The 18,638-nt window shown below is 42.2% G+C and overlaps 1 protein-coding gene across 5 annotated transcripts in view; it reads right to left on the minus strand.

The window, feature by feature from the left end:
• Positions 1-16,056, minus strand: part of LOC135552412 (CUGBP Elav-like family member 3) — a 32,993-nt gene extending 16,937 nt beyond the window's left edge. For all 5 annotated transcript variants that reach the window (XM_064984010.1, XM_064984008.1, XM_064984009.1 and 2 more), the window contains exons 1-3: positions 15,829-16,056; positions 14,998-15,274; positions 11,141-11,223 (exon numbers count right to left, since the gene is read on the minus strand). In XM_064984010.1, the coding sequence (XP_064840082.1) occupies positions 11,141-11,223; positions 14,998-15,142 (228 nt within the window). In that variant the 5' untranslated portion in view covers positions 15,143-15,274; positions 15,829-16,056. The remainder of the gene's footprint in view (positions 1-11,140; positions 11,224-14,997; positions 15,275-15,828) is intronic.
• Between the last annotated feature and the right edge of the window lie 2,582 nt (positions 16,057-18,638).

The raw sequence follows: 18,638 nt of genomic DNA on the forward strand, positions 1-18,638 counted from the left end.
TATTCCCTTTCTATTGTTGTTCAGTGAAATCATCCCATGTGAAGAGTCAACTCATTTAATTAAAGTTCAATTCGTAACTAAATCGATTTTTTTTATTTCTATTGGAAGGATTTAATCATTTGCAATTATGTCTACTTGATCTTAAGGTTAAATGTTTAAGTTGCTGTCTCCATGTGATATGGGAAATATATCCAATGCAAAAAAACATCTACATTTTTAATGGTATTAATATTAATTTGCATATATTTCCGTTAATTCCCATACATTCCCACAGAAAGTTTCCACCTCTGAATATTCCCCATAATGTGCAACCCTCGTTCCAATGGAAGAGAGACCATTTTTACGCATTCTGTGAGCTTGTGTGGCCTACAATTCGTGGCTGAGCCGTTGTTGCTCCTAGACGTTTCCACTTACAGTTGACCGGGTAAGCTCTAGCAGGGCAGAATTTTGACTAACTTACTTGTTGGAAAGATCGTATCCTATGACGTTGAAAGTGCCACGTTGAAAGTCAGTGACTTCTGTTGTCATAGGGATGCGTCTTCAATTTTTTAGGTTTAGTCAGTTTAATTCCACCAAAGTGCAATATGTACAGTGGCTTCAGAAAGTATTCAGACCCCTCGACTTTATCCAAATTTTGTTACGTTACAGCCTTCTTCTAATATGGATAAAATATTTCTTTGCCTCAGCAATCTACACACAATACCTCATAATGACAATGTGAAGACAGTTTTTTTTATGTTTGCAAATGTATATAAAAATAAAAAAAACAGACCTTTTGCTATGAGACTTGAAATTGAGCTCAGGTGCATCATGTTTTCGTTGATCATCCTTGAGCTGTTTCTACAAATAGATTTGAGTCCACCTGTGGTAAATTCAATTGATTGAACATAATTTGGCAAGGCACAAACCTGTCTATATAAGATCCCACAGTTGATAGTGCATGTCAGAGCAAATACCAAACCATGAGGTCGAAAGAATTGTCTGTAGAGCTCCAAGACAGGATTGTGTCGAGGTACAGATCTGGGGAAGGGTACCAAAACATTCTGCAGCACTGGAGGTCCCAAAGAACACAGTGGCCTCCATCATTCTTAAATGGAAGAAGTTTGGAACCAGCAAGACTCTTCCTAGAGCTGGGCACCCAGAAAAACTGACCAATCGGGGGAGAAGGACGTCATAAGGTGAATTCACCAATTTGTAAGTCGCTCTGGATAAGAGCGTCTGCCAAATGACTTAAATGTAAATGTAAATGTAAGGACCTTAGTCAGGGAGGTGACCAAGAACCCGATGGTCACTCTGACAGAGCTATAGAGTTCCTCTGTGGAGATGGGAGAAACTTCCAGGACAACCATCTCTGCAGCACTCCACCAATCAGGCCTTAATGGTAGACAGAAGCCACTCCTCAGTGTAAGAGCCAGCTTGGAGTTTGTCAAAGAAACCTAAAGACTCTCAGACCGTGAGAAACAAGATTCTCTGATCTGATGTTACCGAGATTGAACTCTTTGGCTTGAATGCCAAGTGTCAGGTCTGGAGGAAACCTGGAACAATCCCTACGGTGAAGCATAGTGGTGGCAGCATCATGCTGTGGGGATGTTTTTCAGCGGTAGGGACTGGGAGACTAGTCAGGATCGAGGCAAAGATGAATGGAGCAAAGTACAGAGAGATCCTTGATGACGACCTGCTCCAGAGAGCTCAGGACCTCAGACTGGGGCAAAGGTTCACCTTCCAACAGGATAACAACCCTAAGCACACAGCCAAGTCAATGCAGGAATGGCTTCGGGACAAGTCTTTGAATGTCCTTGAGTGGCCCAGCCAGAACCCGAACTTGAACCTGGGAAAACATCTCTGGAGAGACCTGAAAATAGCTGTGCAGCAACGCTCCCCACCCAACCTGAGCTTGAGAGGATCTACAGAGAAGAATAGGAGAAACTCCCTAAATACAGGTGTGCCAAGCTTGTAGCATTATACCCAAGAAGACTCAATGGTGTAATTGCTGCCAAAGGTGCTTCAACAAAGTATTGAGTAAAGGGTCTGAATACTTTTGTAAATGTGATATTTCCGTTTTTAAATGTTTATAAATTAGCAGACATTTAAAAAAAAAAAAAACGTTTTTGCTTCGTCAATATGGGGTATTGTGTGTAGATTAATGAGGGGAAAAAAAACAATTTATTCAATTTTAGAACTAGGCTGTAACATAACAAAATGTGGAAAAGGTCAAGGGGCCTGAATACTTTCCATGAGATGGCCTAGTGCGCCTGAGTTAACAGAGCCTGATGAGTTATAATAAGAGCCGTTTTCCACACACAAACACAAACTCGTACCCCCACCCTCTCTGTAACAGATGTCTGTATTTAAGATGATTAACGTACTGCCTCGTCCCTCAACCCCCACTGCCACCCGTTGCTCATTATGTCAAACGTTCATTCATTTACCCCCTTGCAGTGTTGTCGTACTCGAGACCCTAGAGTACGGTCTCCAGACCACATATTTAGTATCTCGGTCTTATCTCGGTGTCGGATACGTTTCAACTCGGTCTTGACTCAGGTCTTGACTCAGTCTCGGACAGTGAGGATTTTGTCATTTCTTCCCGAGAACAGCAGAGTAGAAAACTCAATTATCAGAGCATAAAACCGCTTCGCCGGGCCAAATACATACATTCCTTTCTTAAAACATTAATATCTTAACAGCCTTTATATCTATTATAGACATGTTGCACAGTGACGAACCTATAGGCCTTCAGTGTGTGACAGGTTCAAGATTCTGAAAGAACAGCAATCGTAATACCAGCGCACTCATGTAGGAGAGTGCACTTTCTGTCAAACACGAAGGTCCGGTGGTGTAGTGAATGGTAGACGGAGGCATAAACAATATACCCACTTTTTTTCAGAGGTTATTGCTTATATTCACTTCTTAATCCATAGTGATGCGTATCAAAGTAGTGTAGTGGAGGAATACGAATGATCAATTATGACGTACAACAGAGACATAATGCACAAAGTAACCTACACAATTGTGAAGCACGTGGAATATATTCACATGCGCACCACACGTTTCAACGGAATACCATCTGCAGGCAGCAAGAGTGGGCAGCTCTCAACTGTTTTTGTTTTTTTGCATGGAACTGCTCACAGAAGAATGACATTGGTAGCCGGTAGGGTAGGAAAGACGTTTAAATTTATGATATTCGGTGTTTTGAGCCCCACCTGTTTAGCACCTATTTAGCTTGCCTGTTTTGCATGTTACTTTGGCATTAATCCAAAATGCAGTTGTTTCAGCCTAGCTCAGTGCTTTCTGTGGCGGTGGGGCATCCAGCTGAAAATTTGGAGCTTATGGGGTTGGTAATGTTTTCTCGTTGCGCTGTGATTGGCTAGGTGTTCTGTCACTCATGGGGACACTACATCACCGCCAAGTCTAAGTGTAGGGCTTGAAAATTCAAAACCCTTGGATGCTGCTATAGAGTTACATTAGAAGTACCCATCCAATAAGGCTCAAGGTCATTGGCCACAGATAAAATGACGTCAAATCACATTATATCTACAGTAGCTTAGATTGGACTAATCATATCAACATAATACTTTCTAAATCTTAGCTAGCAAGCTAGCAGTCATCATCATGAATCAAGCCGACAATCTACTGGCAAATCATTTTCAATCCTTGTCATATGAAGATAAATAATTAAGGGACATTTTAGATAAAATGTATCAAACAACAAGTTGGAAATTGGAAGGATCCGTGGCTAACTACAAGCACTGCAAAGCAATCACTAGCCTGCTATTCAGTGGAGTGGGTGTGTGGTCCCAAGTCTGGGTTTAAGGGTTTCTTTCGCAAGCTTAAAAGGGTAAACATTCAACATTGGCCATGCTGTCAATCCAGCATGACTTCTGCTCGCTCAAAACAACTGGAAACTCGGAACTGGGAAATCTGATTACAGTGCGTTAAAAACAACTGGGAACTCCGAAAAAACAAACTCCGACTGGGAAAATACATTTTGAATGGTCATCCAACTCGGAATTGCAAGTCGGGAACTCGGGCCTCTTTCTAGAGCTCCGACCTGAAGATCATTGACGTCATCATGATTTGACCTTCCGAGTTCCCAGTTGTCTTGAAAGAACCATATAAATCCAGAGAATGCCAGACTTTAATGACAACGTTTGATGACAAAATATGCCCACGAAGGACCGCCATGCCACCTTCCTGTTCAAGTGAGCACAACAATGTGAGTCCAAAAATGTATTGTATGCTGCTATATAAATTATGTAACATGTATACTGTAGCTAAGAAAGGAATACAAAGGGAATGTTGTGTTGTAAGCTGTTAGGCGTTGGTTGTGCATATGTAGCCTATAGCATATGTAGCCTATAGCCTAGAGAAATGTCATCATCGAATATTGTAAGAGCTTTCTTTGTCTGTTTATGTGCCCACTTTATTTATCCTACGGTTTTGACTTGGTGTACAGGGAGAATACTGTAAGAATGGCCCATGTTATGAATCCTGCCACTGTACATTACAAAGGTGCTGAATGAATAGTTATATTGACTACGTCTGTCCTAGCTTGCTCATTAATGTCTTAATCCAAATTACGGATTGCCTCTTATCCGCTCGTCGTCCCCTTATGCCATAGTGTGTACATCTCAATTGTCAGTAGAAACCACATTGTTTAAGCAAGTCAGCCATATCTGCTATGTTTTTTTAAGGCAGTAATTGAGGCTGAATTAACTGTTTCACTGCCAGACAAGGCTCTGCTGATAGCCAGGTGTAGCAGTGGTAAGGTGTTGGGACTGCTGTGGAGACCGCTTTATGTAGGCCGTAACAGTTTGTGGGCACTGTTTGTCACCGTTTTAGTGCAATTAATGTATTGTTTAGTGTTGTGCTGTGGCTTTGCTGGCATGCATTCATTTTTTTTGTTTTTTTGTTTGCCCAACCAAGATTTACATGCTAAAATCGCCAGTGATGATATCTACCAGTAAATGCTAACTAAGGCAACAATGGGTTTTCAAGTGTTGGTTAGTAGGCTATTTGTGATGCGCAACTGTCATCATGTGCTGTTTGCATCAGTGGCGTAGACATGGTTTAAGCATTGTTGTGGACTTAGACCATCACATCATATTTTTTCTATAAATTAAGAAGTGTGATTTTGAGAGTGAAAATCTGAAAAATTGATATTGAAAACTCATAATTGAAAACTCATAATTTTGGGGGGCAAAATTAGAGTATACCCTCTTCTCCAGGCTCCACTACACCTCTGCATAGGACAGATGGAAAGACAGCAGTTACACACAGCATGATGTTAAAGCACCACTACACCACTGCATAGGGCCGATGGAAAGACAGCAGTCACACACAGCATGATGTTAAATCACCACTACACCACTGCATAGGGCTGATGGAAAGACAGCAGTCACACACAGCATGATGTTAAAGCAGCACTACATAGGGCCGATGGAAAGACAGCAGTCACACACAGCATGATGTTAAAGCACCACTACACTTCTGCATAGGACCGATGGAAAGACAGCAGTCACACACAGCATGATGTTAAAGCACCACTACACCTCTGCATAGGACCGATGGAAAGACAGCAGTCACACACAGCATGATGTTAAAGCACCACTACACCACTGCATAGGGCCGATGGAAAGACAGCAGTCACACACAGCATGATGTTAAAGCACCACTACACCACTGCATAGGGTTGATGGAAAGACAGCAGTCACACACAGCATGATGTTAAAGCACCACTACACCACTGCATAGGGTTGATGGAAAGACAGCAGTCACACACAGCATGGCGTTAAATCACCACTACACCACTGCATAGGGCCGATGGACAGACAGTAGTCACACAAAGCATGATGTTATTAAAGCACCATTACACCACTGCTTAGGGCCGATGGACAGACAGTAGTCACACAAAGCATGATGTTATTAAAGCACCACTACACCACTGCATAGGGCCGATGGATTGACAGCAGTCACACAGCATGATGTTAAAGCACCACTACACCACTGCATAGGGCCGATGGAAAGACAGCAGTCATACACAGCATGATGTTAAAGCACCACTACACCTCAGCATAGGGCTGATGGAAAGACAGTAGTCACACTACATGATGTTAAAGCACCACTACACCACAGCATAGGGCCGATGGAAAGACAGCAGTCACACACAGCATGATGTTAAAGCACCACTACACCACAGCATAGGGCCGATGGAAAGACAGCAGTCACACACAGCATGATCTTAAAGCACCACTACACCTCTGCATAGGGCCGATGGAAAGACAGCAGTCACACACAGCATGATGTTATTAAAGCACCACTACACCACTGCCTAGGGCCGATGGAAAGACAGCAGTCACACAGCGTGATGTTAAAGCACCACTATACCACTGCATAGGGCCGATGGAAAGACAGCGGTCATACACAGCATGATATTAAAGCACCACTACACATCTGCATAGGGCCGATGGAAAGAGAGCAGTCATACACAGCATAATGTTAAATGATAAGCAGTGCATAAACTCAGACGTAGGTCCCAATCATAATACAAAAACACAACCATTTAGCATTTCCCAATCAAAATGTACAATTATTACATCCCATTGTAAAACAGATTTCTCATTTAGCACACAAAGTAACCGGTGACCTAAAGTTTAAAGTGGAACTGACAGCTTTTTAACTACTTTGCAGAAATGAAACAAACAGACAATAATAGTAAAAAAAATATCAAATTCCCAGTTTATGCTACAAAACCAACTTAAGAGGTTTTAAAAATAGGTTCTATTTGACTCAACATTCCATGTCGTACGCTAAGTCATTGTTGGCAGAATAGATGGATGCAGTTCAATGCATTATTAATATAATTCACCAATACATTTCTTGGTTGTCCAAAAAATATTGCTGTCAGGTTGTAAATCACAGCTGGCCTGGTACATTGTTCGGTGCCTCCATTCGGGATGCACTGTTTCAGTTTCAATGACTCAATATTCTGGCCAAAAATAGACAAATGTATCTAAGGCTGGGAATGTCAATACAATCAAACTAAGATGAGAAAAAATAAAGACCTTCCTGACCTCTCAGAGGGGATCAGCAGGCATTTCAGATTACTCTGACGCTTTTCTTGCGCTGAACCTAATGATTTATGAAAACTTGCTTGGTGGGTCGATGTCCTCATTACGGTTTTACAGACGTGTTTGATACGTTATGTGCACACTTTATTTGAATATTTATGAAATGCACAGTGTTATATTTGGTAACAGTTACTTGTTTTCTCTTGACTCCAACCCCATTCGATGCATGGATGTGGTTGTAGCAATTTCTACATAAGGGTGTTAATGAAAAAAACCTCACAAAAGCTCTGACGAAGGCTGATATGTAAGAGCTTATTAAAGAGCAGTGATACTAGCAAGAGCAGTGTGCGGGTTTATTATTTTTTCTCATCTTATTCAACTGTTACCATGCACTTACAACAAAGACAGCTCAGACAGATGCGGGAGTGCCTTTTGAATACAATCAAACTAACAAGGGCAATGATCACAAGTCAGTCATAATTTGGCTAATATGCTAGTGTATCTATTTATGTAGCAAGCTAAAATCAGGGAGCCTAACGTTAGCAAGATAGCTAGCTGCTAGTAGGGATGTCATGTCATGCCCTCATATCGTTTTTCTGTGGCTATACACAGCTAGAGATCCAGGTGTCATTTGGTTAGCTAGCAAGAACTTGAATGACTGTTATCCAGTTAGCATATCTCGGTGTAAACCCTATCCAACACAAATTGAAGAGATTAAATTAGATAATTGAAAACAATAATAGTATTATTATAATCATTATTTTATAAATCCTTAGCCCTTCTTTGAAGGCCAATTGTCCCCGAATGTGTTTGGGTTAGTAATAATTTGTAGAGCGGCTCTATTGTCCCTCAACATGCCTTTATTCACTATTCTGAATGTCTAAAGAATCCACATGTTGTTCTGAAATATGAACACAGAAATACTGGACATTTTGAACTCTTATTATGGTGGTGATGTGACAAAATTACAACATGGTCTTGAATTGGACTCGCATTTTTCTGGTCTCGGTTTTGACTCTGTCTCACACCCCTTGTCCCATTCCCGGTCTCGGTCTTGACTAGGACTTGATTTGCACCGGTCTTGGTCTTGAATTGGTCTCGCTTTAGGTGGTCTCAAACACAACACTGCCCCCTCCCCCACCCTTCTACCCATACCCCCCATTCATCCAATTTCTCTTCAATTCACACCCATTTACCTTCCTCATAAATTGAATCTATTCTACATTCATCACAACAGTCTCCTCAAGTGACAGCTGTTGAGCCTTTCTACAGTGAGGTGAGTTTTCACAATATCTGTACCTTCCCTTGGCTTGCACAAATTGATATCAGTGTATAATGATATGCATACATGTGCAAATGTAACACACACACGCACACTTTGATAGATCAATCAGACATGTGTGCTCAGATATACATTCATTATTATAATCATCCCTGCTCAGACTACTCACTGCTTTTTATGCTTACACACATGGACACACAGCACACAGAACAAATAGGCTATCCTCACAGGCATACTGTGTGCATGCTCAATTGTTAGTGATACAAATGACTTCATTTTCAGACTATTCACAAAATAATGCGTCTGACTTGTAATGGCAGAGTAAATGTCAAGCTTAGTCAGATGTTCCAACTAAATATTTTTTTAGGGATAACGTATTTTCTTTATAAAGATCTTTAAAAAAAGCTCTGACAGAGCTGAATAAACTAAAGTGATACTGGAAAGAGCAGTGTGCAAGTTTTTATTCCTTTTATCTTTAACTTCAACCCAGATCTCTGGATGTTTTATTCCCTGTCATACTCTCCCCCCTTCAGCAAATCAAGTCAGTCTGAACACCTGCCCTCCCCCTCCCCCACTAAACACACATACAGCTTACATCCTCCTCACACATGTACAATCTCACTGTGCCTTACGCACACGCACACACACACACACACACTCTCTGGAGACATGCTCCAGCAATACATACATAAAAATTAAGTGTATATACATTTCATTATTCAAAACTAGTCCTAAAATATTGGAATATCATTCACAGGCAGATTTGATTAAATCCATCATTACCTGGTTATTTCTGATTCTGATTTCTGATTTCAGTGAAGCAGTAATACACTATCATAATAAAGCATTGAAACAAGCATTTGACCCTTATCAGTAGGGATGAGCATTGTGAAAGCACATCTCTAACTCTGAAAGAGATAGAGGGGATAGAGGAGAGGGGGTATATAGGTTACATTTTTGGGAATGGGGAGCAATTTTCAAGTTGGCCCATTTCATGTCTGTGTAGTCATGTTTATCTGCCCAGACTTTACCTGTCTCAAGCCGCTGTAGTAGAGATGCTGACCAGACACACCGGGACGGCAACAAAACAGAATTCAGACAGCAAGGGATAGCAGCGGGGAGATGGAGTGATAAAGATAGAGCAGACAGGAAGACATGAGTACAAGATGGGCAAAGGAGGAGAGAGTACAGCTGCTTCTTTGTGTGTCTTTTTCCCCTCACTGTCTACAACCTCTCTCTTCCTCTGTGTGCGAATGTGTTTTGACACCATTCCTCTGCCTCCATGTCAGTGAGCTTTGAGACAAATTGTCTCTCACCTAAAATTAAACACACGGCCAGGTGCCACTCAGATCACACCATCTGTTCATCCCGCCCTCCATCCCTTCACCTTTTCCCCCCCTCTCCTTCTTACTTCTATATCTGCTTTTAGGACGCAGCTTGTGTATAGTGAGGACAACTAAAAACCTTAACATTTTCCACCATGGCAGGCAGTGTATAGCTCACTAGATACAAAGGGATGTTGAATATAAATGCACAGGGAGAAAGATAATGACATGAATCAGCTTTATGTATTCAGAAGCGCATTGGTGTATTCCCGTCTTTCAATTACTTTCATGTAATTTCTTTGTAGCGTCAGTGACAAGAGGATGGTGAAGTTAATTCTCTGGCAGTGCAGGTTTTATTAGATGATGATTACACTACAGCTGGTAGTTGGGGTGAGGATACTACTTGTCTAGGGGGTGGTAGTCAGTGTGTAGCTAAGGAGGTGGTTTTCATCATTGCAGAGGTTAAGATAGGGGACACGAGGGAGCGGTTGTACAAGATTTGGGTGAAGAGGTCTAGGAGGGGAGTCACTGGGGAGACGGAAGAGAAGGTTTAGCGATGGGGAACCTGCCTGCTGATCTCCTCTGAGAGGTCAGGAGGGTCAGCCTAATAATATGATTTATATTGCTGCTAGTGCTAACTACCTCTCTGGCTTCCAGACACCCCTACTAAAACCCATACTCCCTCACTGTCTCAGCGTACCAGTAAGCATTAAAACCTAACAAAGAATACAACTCAGTAAACCTTAATAAAAAGAAGAGGGAGATGAGAGGAAAATATTCAGAGACTGAGTGAAGGAGGACCAGAACCCTATAGATCCCTGGTCAAAGTTAGTGCACTATATAGGGAATAGCATTTGGAACATAATACTAGTCTGTTTCTATAGAGACTGCAGAGAGAGAATGCCTGTCACCTCATAATCTGCTCCATAAATGTCACTTGGCAGCACACTTGCTGCGTGGTTATGCTCATCAGCCTGCTCTAACTTCGATTTGAATGTGTGACGAGAGAGTGAGAGTGAGAGTGAGAGAGAGCGAGAGAGAGAGAGAGAGAGAGAGAGAGAGAGAGAGAGAGAGAGAGAGAGAGAGAGAGAGAGAGAGAGAGCAGGATGACTAAGGCGCTGACTGGATGCATCATGTACAGGGAATATAGGAAAGCCACCTCTGACCTTCCTCTTGGGCATATCAACTCAAAGGGAAATGGAGCTCACATGTCAGAGTGAGTTAGTTTTTCTGTGGCACACTGTTGTGTGTCTGTGTGTGTAGTTCAGTGAGGTAGAATGCCACTTGTTCCGCATTTTGCTCATGGGAGTGTCCGAGTCCCAAATGCGACCCGGTCTATGTAGTACTAGTGCACTCATTTTGACCAGGGCCCATAAGGCTCTAGCCAATAGTGCACTACATAGGGAATAGGGTGCCATTTGGAACTCCACCAGTGTGTGCTGTTGAACGTCAGAGAGGGCACTCACCCCTGGTAGCGTCTTCTGCTCGTGCAGTGCATTCTGGGCTTTGAGTGCAGACTCTCGTTCGCAGTATGTCAGGAAGGCACAGCCTGGGGTAGGATTGAGGGTACATTATACCATTAAACATAGGATGTATTTGTATACTGTGATACAACAGTGGACAAAGAGAAATTGCAGCAGGTTGCACTGTGATTTTAAAGGGGAAGTTGTTGTTTTTCAACCAATTCTCTATTTTTTATGTAAATGGCATGTTAAAGAAGGGTCCAGACACCTTTTTGGTTAGTTCCCGTTTTTGAAAAACTTACCCCAAACAGCAAATCACTTCCTCATCATCTTTGTGTAATTTGGAGCCTCCAGAAAAAACATTAACAAAGTCTCCAAAAAAAAGTTAAAGTTATTAATTACACTTTGGATGGTGTATCAATACACCCAGTCACGACAAAGATAAAGGCGTCCTTCCTAACTCAGTTGCAGGAGAGGAAGGAAACCGCTCAGGGATTTCACCATGAGGCCAATGGTGACTTTTGAACAGTTACAGAGTTTAATTGCTGTGATAGGAGAAAAATTGAGGTTGGATAAAGAACATTATAGTTAAAAATATATATATTTTAATTTAACCTTTATTTAACTAGGCAAGTCAGTTAAGATCAAATTCTTATTTACAATGATGGCCTACCGGGGAATAGTGGGTGAACTGCCTTGTTCAGGGGCAGAATGACAGATTTGTACATTGTCAGCTCGGGGATTCGATCCAGCAACCTTTCGGTTCCTGGCCCAACGCTCTAACCTGCCGCCCCTGAGTTACTCATATAGTTACTCCAAAACTAACCTAAATGATAGAGTGAAAAGAAGGAAGCCTGTATAGAATAAAAAACATTCCACTGCAAAAAATGTGGCAAAGAAATGAACTTTATGTCCTGAATACAAAGTGTTACAGTATGTTTGGGGCAAATCCAACACAACACGGAGTGCCACCCGTCACATTTTCAAGCATGGTGGGGGCTGCATCATGTTATGGGTATGATCGTCATTGGCAAGGACTACAGAGTTTTTTAGGATTAAAAAAATGAATAGAGCTAAGCACATGCAAAATCTAAGAAGAAAATCTGTTTCAGACACTGGGAGACAAATTCACCTTTTTCCAGGACAATAACCTAAAACACAAGGCCAAATATACACTGGAGTTGCTTACCAAGATGACATTTCTGAGTGGCCTAGTTACAGCTCTTACTTAAATCAGCTTGATAATCTATGGCAAGACATGAAAATGGCTGTCGAGCAATGATCAACAACCAACTTGACAGACCTTGAAGAATTTTATAAAGAATAATGTGCAAATATTGTACAATCCAGGTGTGATAAGCTCTTAGAGACCTACCCAGAAAGACTCAGCTGTAATCGCTGCCAAGAGTGATTCTAACATGTATTGACTCAGGGGTGTGAATTCTTATGTAAATGAGATATTTCTGTATTAAATTTTGTTAAAAATCTAAATTAAAATTATTCAAAAGTCAAATTCAACCAGAGAGCACACTTAGGTCATGGGAAAAGGTTGCACTTGAATCATTCCCACGGTGATGGCTAGGCCTGCTACGCTATAACATCACACACTATTGCAGAGACTTTGATAATACAGGCCGCAATTGATATGTTGAAAACAATGTGTGGGGAGGCAAAGGCACAGAAACTCACATCAATAACTTTGTCAGATAACACTGTTAAATGAAGAATTTATGCTATTGAGGAAACTGATTGAACAACTCAAAAACTCCCCGGCTTATGCTCGCCAAATGGACGTTAGCAGTGAGGGTTGAGATGCTCATGCATTAGATGCCCATGCATTGACTTTTGTCAGAGGATGCTATTTGTCTGGAGATGCTATTTACGAGGACATATTGTTCTGTCTCACGATTCCCAAGCATGAAACGATTTAGGGGATGTTGATGCTGCGTGGCTATATTGACGAAAAACAGATTACATACGGGATCGAATGGTGGGCTTTTGCGCAGATGGGGTTTCATCTATGGCGGGATGGCGGGCAGGCCGGCCTCTGCACTCTAGTTATGAATGTGTCTCCCTCTGCCATATGGACGCATTCTATGATACACCGAGAGCAACTGGCGGCAAAAGAGCTGAGCACAGAACTGGGGGATGTACTGCAGCAAGTAACTTCAATTGTAAACTACATCAAACCACATCCACTGCACCTTGGCATAGATTCCACAAGCGTCTGGCAAGAGCAGTGTGCAAGCACCCCATGCTTTCATTTTCACTCATTTACTCAAGTGATTCCTTTATTTTGGCCTGTAGAATGGACAGAGAAGTATCGCTCGAGATGAAACAAAATGGAAAATACAATTTCATGACACAACATCTAAAGACCTGCATCACTACACTGAGAACTTTGCCAAGGACATATTTGGGTGTTTTTGGAGCTTTTGCTCATGTTTTTTCAGGGCCCCCCATACTAGAGAAAGGAGGATACCTAAGCCAGTATGTCACACCCTGACCTTAGAGATCCTTATTATTCTCTGTGTTTGGTTAGGTCAGGGTGTGAATTGGGTGGGAAATTCTATGTTTTCTGTTTCTTTGTTTTTGGCCGAGTGTGGTTCCCAATCAGAGGCAGCTGTCTATCGTTGTCTCTGATTGGGGATCATAATTAGGCAGCGCTTTTTCCCACCATTAGGTTGTGGGATCTTGTTTTCTGTTTAGTTACTGTTGCCTGAAAGAATTCAGTGTTTTTGTTATTTTGTTTGAGTGTTTTTTAAATTAAAATCATGAACACTTTCCACGCTGCGCTCTGGTCTACTCTTTCTAGCACCAACGAGAGCTGTTTACACAGGACAACTGAATGCATTTAACCCAACCCCTCAAAAAATGTGAGATCACAAAAAAGGTGTCACACCCTAATCTGTTTCACCTGTCTTTGTGCTTGTCTCCACCCCCATCCAGGTGTCGCCCATCTTCCCCACTATCCCCTGTGTATTTATACCTGTGTTCTCTGTTTGTCAGTTGCCAGTTCGTTTTGTTAGTGAAGCCTACCAGCGTTTGTTCCCCTGCTCCTGTCTGTTCTTGCTCCTGTTTTCTAGTCCTTTCTGGTTTTGAACGTTCTGCCTGCCCTGAACCTGCCTGCCGTTCTATACCATGCCCTACCTCACGGGATTATTGACCCCTGCCTGGCCTGACCCTGAGACTGCCTGCCATTCTGGACCTTTTGCACCCTATCTGGATTACTGACCTCTGACTGCCTTTGGCCTGTTGTTTGCCTGCCCCCGTACTAAAAATAAACAGTGGTTTCTTCGACACTGTATGCATCTGGGTCATACTTGAAACCTGATAAAAAGGTATCTGGCCCATTCTATAACATGCCATTTACATCAAAAATAAAGATTTGGTTGTAAAAAAAGAGAACTTCTTCTCTACAATGACACCCTATTCCCTATATTGAGCACTACTTTTTAACCAGAGCCCTATAGGTCCTGGTCAAAAGTAGTGCAATACATATGGAATAGGGTGCCATTTGAGACGTAACCCATTGGGTCAGCTGGTCCAAAGACAAGCTGTCAGGTGCACTTATGAAATACATGTATTTTGTAGGCTGGCCATATCTGCCAGTGGTCATACACCTGTTACATAGATAGCATAGCCTAAATACCCTCAATCATATAGCCTAAACAATGTCTCAAGCCTGACAGCTGGACTATGCATTGTAACTTACAGTAAATGTCCATACTAAGGAAATGGGGATTCAATGCACAGCGTGGGAGACAACGTATTTCTATAGAACTGTGCATTATATAATCAAGTATTTCCCGTGCGCTCTACAGCATAGCCTACACAGTAATTGTTTTCTCTCCCCTTACCTTTGTGCATCCCCGTGTATTTGTCCTTTATCACCGTCAACTCATAGATCTTCCCGAACTGTTCAAATATGGGTTTCAAGTCCTTCTCCTCAAGATTTCGGGGTATCTGCCCGATGAAGAGCTTGATTGCATCGGCCTCCTTCATTGAGACAGTGTGGGATTGGAGCAACCCGTTGCGCACCGAGGATGGACACTGAAAAGGTGGTGAGAGGGAGCAGGAAGAACCTATAGCTCTTTGGACGAGTTAGAGATGACGGGGGAAAAAATCAACTCCGTCCTGGAGACGAGGAGAGGGACGATAGAGGAAGAGATGAGAAGAAGAGCTCTAGACTAAATTATTAATTAATTCTTAAATGTATAATAACTTTCATTTTCTTTACAATTTTTGAAGAGCAGGAGCAATCTGGCGTAGGCTGACTAACAAAAACATCACGGTCACCAGTTGGTATAGCGATGCAAAATATCTTGGAATCTTGAAATTATAATGAATTGCAATTATTTTTTACCTATAATGTTTTGTAATCTGTCCCCAAATTTGATAAATTGATTATAACAAATTATGTTCTGACTCAGATATATATATATATACACACACATATTTGTTTAAATATTTACATGAATGCAAATAAACATAGACATCGAAGTAGCCTACTCCTTTGTTCAACCGTCTATCGGTCTAAACTGCTGGTTTAAACCCATAGGCTATACTGTCACGTTGTGTCAACGTATAGCTCTTCGGTCCCTTTGTCAAGATGGGGTGACAATAACAATGACTTGAACATAATCTGTAATTGTACACCACGTCAATAGGACAACAAAATAATCACCTACTATTTATCTATGATCCTCCTTCGTCTTAAAGTTCGTTGCTAGCTGAATCCCCCCTTTCTCCTCTGTCCCCTATCAAATCGGGTTTCTTTTCGGTTTGTGTCTATTCTCCAGTTCAATTCATTTGTCTAATGTAGGACCCCTCTGATTCCGTGCCTTGACAAGTTACCCCCAAAAGAGCGCACGTAACAAATCGAGCGACGTCCTTCTTTATCTATAAACATGAGCATGTGATGCTTTACCCAGTAGTTTTTTAGGTGTTATTTGTGTACAAACCCTGTTTACCACATTGAATACACACAATTTAGGATTTTATATAATAATGACAACCTCTGGGATTATTCAAGCGGTTGGTGGTTATCAGGATAGATTCCCTATGATCCAACACAGGAAATGGGAGGTTATTGCTGCCGCTCGCTCCCGCATTGGCTGGCTCTCTGTCTGTCTACTTAGTTGCATTTGACGTCGTAAGCCGGTGTCTCCCTCCCGTCGATCTATTGCTGCCAAAGGGCCAAGGTTCGGGTCTGAAAGCGCGCTTTTGTCTGCAACTACAGTATTGCTTCCGTACTGCAGGTTAACTGAATTACGGCTGTTTAAGACAATTCACATGTATTACCCTATAGAGAAGTAGAAAGATATAGTCCCAACGATACCAGAGATGCGACCCAGTCGTTAAATATTTTTTTTCTAACGGTGCGTTCGTAAATTCCCTCTGGAGTGCCAGAGAGTGCTCAGGGTGCGCTCTGGGCATTCGTAAATTCTGAGAGTTGTCAGATTGTCCCTTCTTACATTCAGAGCGCACACTGGATGTGGACACTCTGGCCGAGTAGGGTTGACCCGAGCGTTCTGACATCAAAAGCAGTCAAGCACCCAAGCTAACGTCGGCTAGCTTGCTAGATACTTCCAGACACAAATGAGGGAACACCTCACTCTGACCACTTTACTCACCCTAGAGCTAGTCAGGCTGTTTTCAAGCTATCTAGAGCATTTGTGACTGTAACTATGCTACTGGCAACAATTGAATTATGTTTTTTTTTGCCATTGTTAACTGACACCGGTCATATGTTTGTAAATTCATCAATTAAAGGCCCTACATGGTCAATCCAAAAACTGCAGTGGCCATACAGTATTTACCGCATGTGCTGCCTATGCAGAAGTCAGAGCAAACATTCTTTTGGGATTTAAACAGCAGAGCTGTTGTGAAGGAAGTTGTCAAGGAACTGAGTTTGTGTTCATACAGGACCTCCCACCGCCACCTACCATCAACCAATCATGTCAATGCGGCGATATACTGGAGCCCTCTGCATTATTAAAACATTTTGGAGGGCACGGTGATGCGGTACTGAGATCAATTTGCCCTCTGCATGCCTCCAGAGGCTCCACAATTGTGTCACACCCTCCATACGGAGCCTCCGACCACATTTTCGATTCAAGCATAAATGTGCTTTTATTCTGCAATCTGGCACACTCAGACGAGAGTGCTCTGAAATTGGAATAGATAGCCAGAGTTAATTTATGAACGCACCCTAAATCTATGTACCCAGTCGTTCATTCAAAGTGTTCCATTGCCATGATGGCAATGTTCGTATCCCTTGCTTGCTAGCTAGCCAGGCAATTTTGGCTAACACAGTCACTTGAAACAGTGTAGCCAGAATAACAGCAAATTAGCTGCATCTGTGTTTGTTTAAACTGTTTTCAAGTGATTCTTTTGGGGATACATCCATAACAATGAGCTAATAATGTGTGATTTAGCCATGGTTAGAACATTTGCTCTCTTGCCAGGCCACTGCTCAGAAGAGATAAACAACTACACAGCTAACACAGTCAGTAACTGTGTGTGGGTAAAATCAATGGGAAAGCCAGAAAAAAAGCCATATTACAATCTACAGTGCATTCGGAAAGTATTCAGACCCCTTTACTTTTTCCACATTTTGTTAATTTACAGCCTCATTCTAAAATGGATTAAATTGCTGTTTTCTCTCATCAATCCACACACAATAGCCCATAATGACAAAGCAAAAAATGTTTTAGAGACATTTCTGCAAATCTATAAAGAAAAAAACAGATATATCACATTTACATAAGTATTCAGACCCTTTACTCAGTACTTTGTTGAAGCACGTTTGGCAGTGATTACAGCCTCGAGTCTTCTTGGGTATGACGCTACAAGATTTGCACACCTGTATTTGGGGAGTTTCTCCCATTCTTCTCAAGCTCTGTCAGGTTGTATGGGGAGCGTCGCTGCACAGCTATTTTCAGTTCTCGCCAGAGATGTTCAATGGGTTCAAGTCCGGGCTCAGGCTGGGTCACTCAAGGACATTCAGAGACTTGAAGCCACTCCTGCAATGTCTTGGCTGTATGCTTAGGGTCGTTGTGCAGTTGGAAGGTGAACCTCTGCCCCAGTCTGAGATCTTGAGTGCTCTGGAGCTGGTTGTCATCAAGGATCTCTCTGTACTCTGCTCCATTTATCTTTCCCTCAATCCTGACAAGTCTCCCAGTCCCTGCCGCTGAAAAACATCCCCAGAGCATGATGCTGCTATCCACCATGCTTCACCGTAGGGATGGTGAGAGGTTTGCTCCAGACGTGACGCTTGGCATTCAGGCCAGAGTTCAATCTTGGTTTTATCAGACCAGAGTGGGATTTCATGTGCCTTTTTCTGAGGAGTGGCTTCCGTCTGGCCGCTCTACCATATAGGCCTGATTGGTGGAGTGCTGCAGAGATGGTTGTCCTTCTGGAAGGTTCTCCCATCTCCACATAGGAACTTTGGAGCTCTGTCAGATTGACCATTGGGTTTTTGGTCACCTCCCTGACC

This window comes from Oncorhynchus masou, chromosome 13, assembly GCF_036934945.1.
Source record: "Oncorhynchus masou masou isolate Uvic2021 chromosome 13, UVic_Omas_1.1, whole genome shotgun sequence".
Taxonomy (NCBI): domain Eukaryota; kingdom Metazoa; phylum Chordata; class Actinopteri; order Salmoniformes; family Salmonidae; genus Oncorhynchus; species Oncorhynchus masou.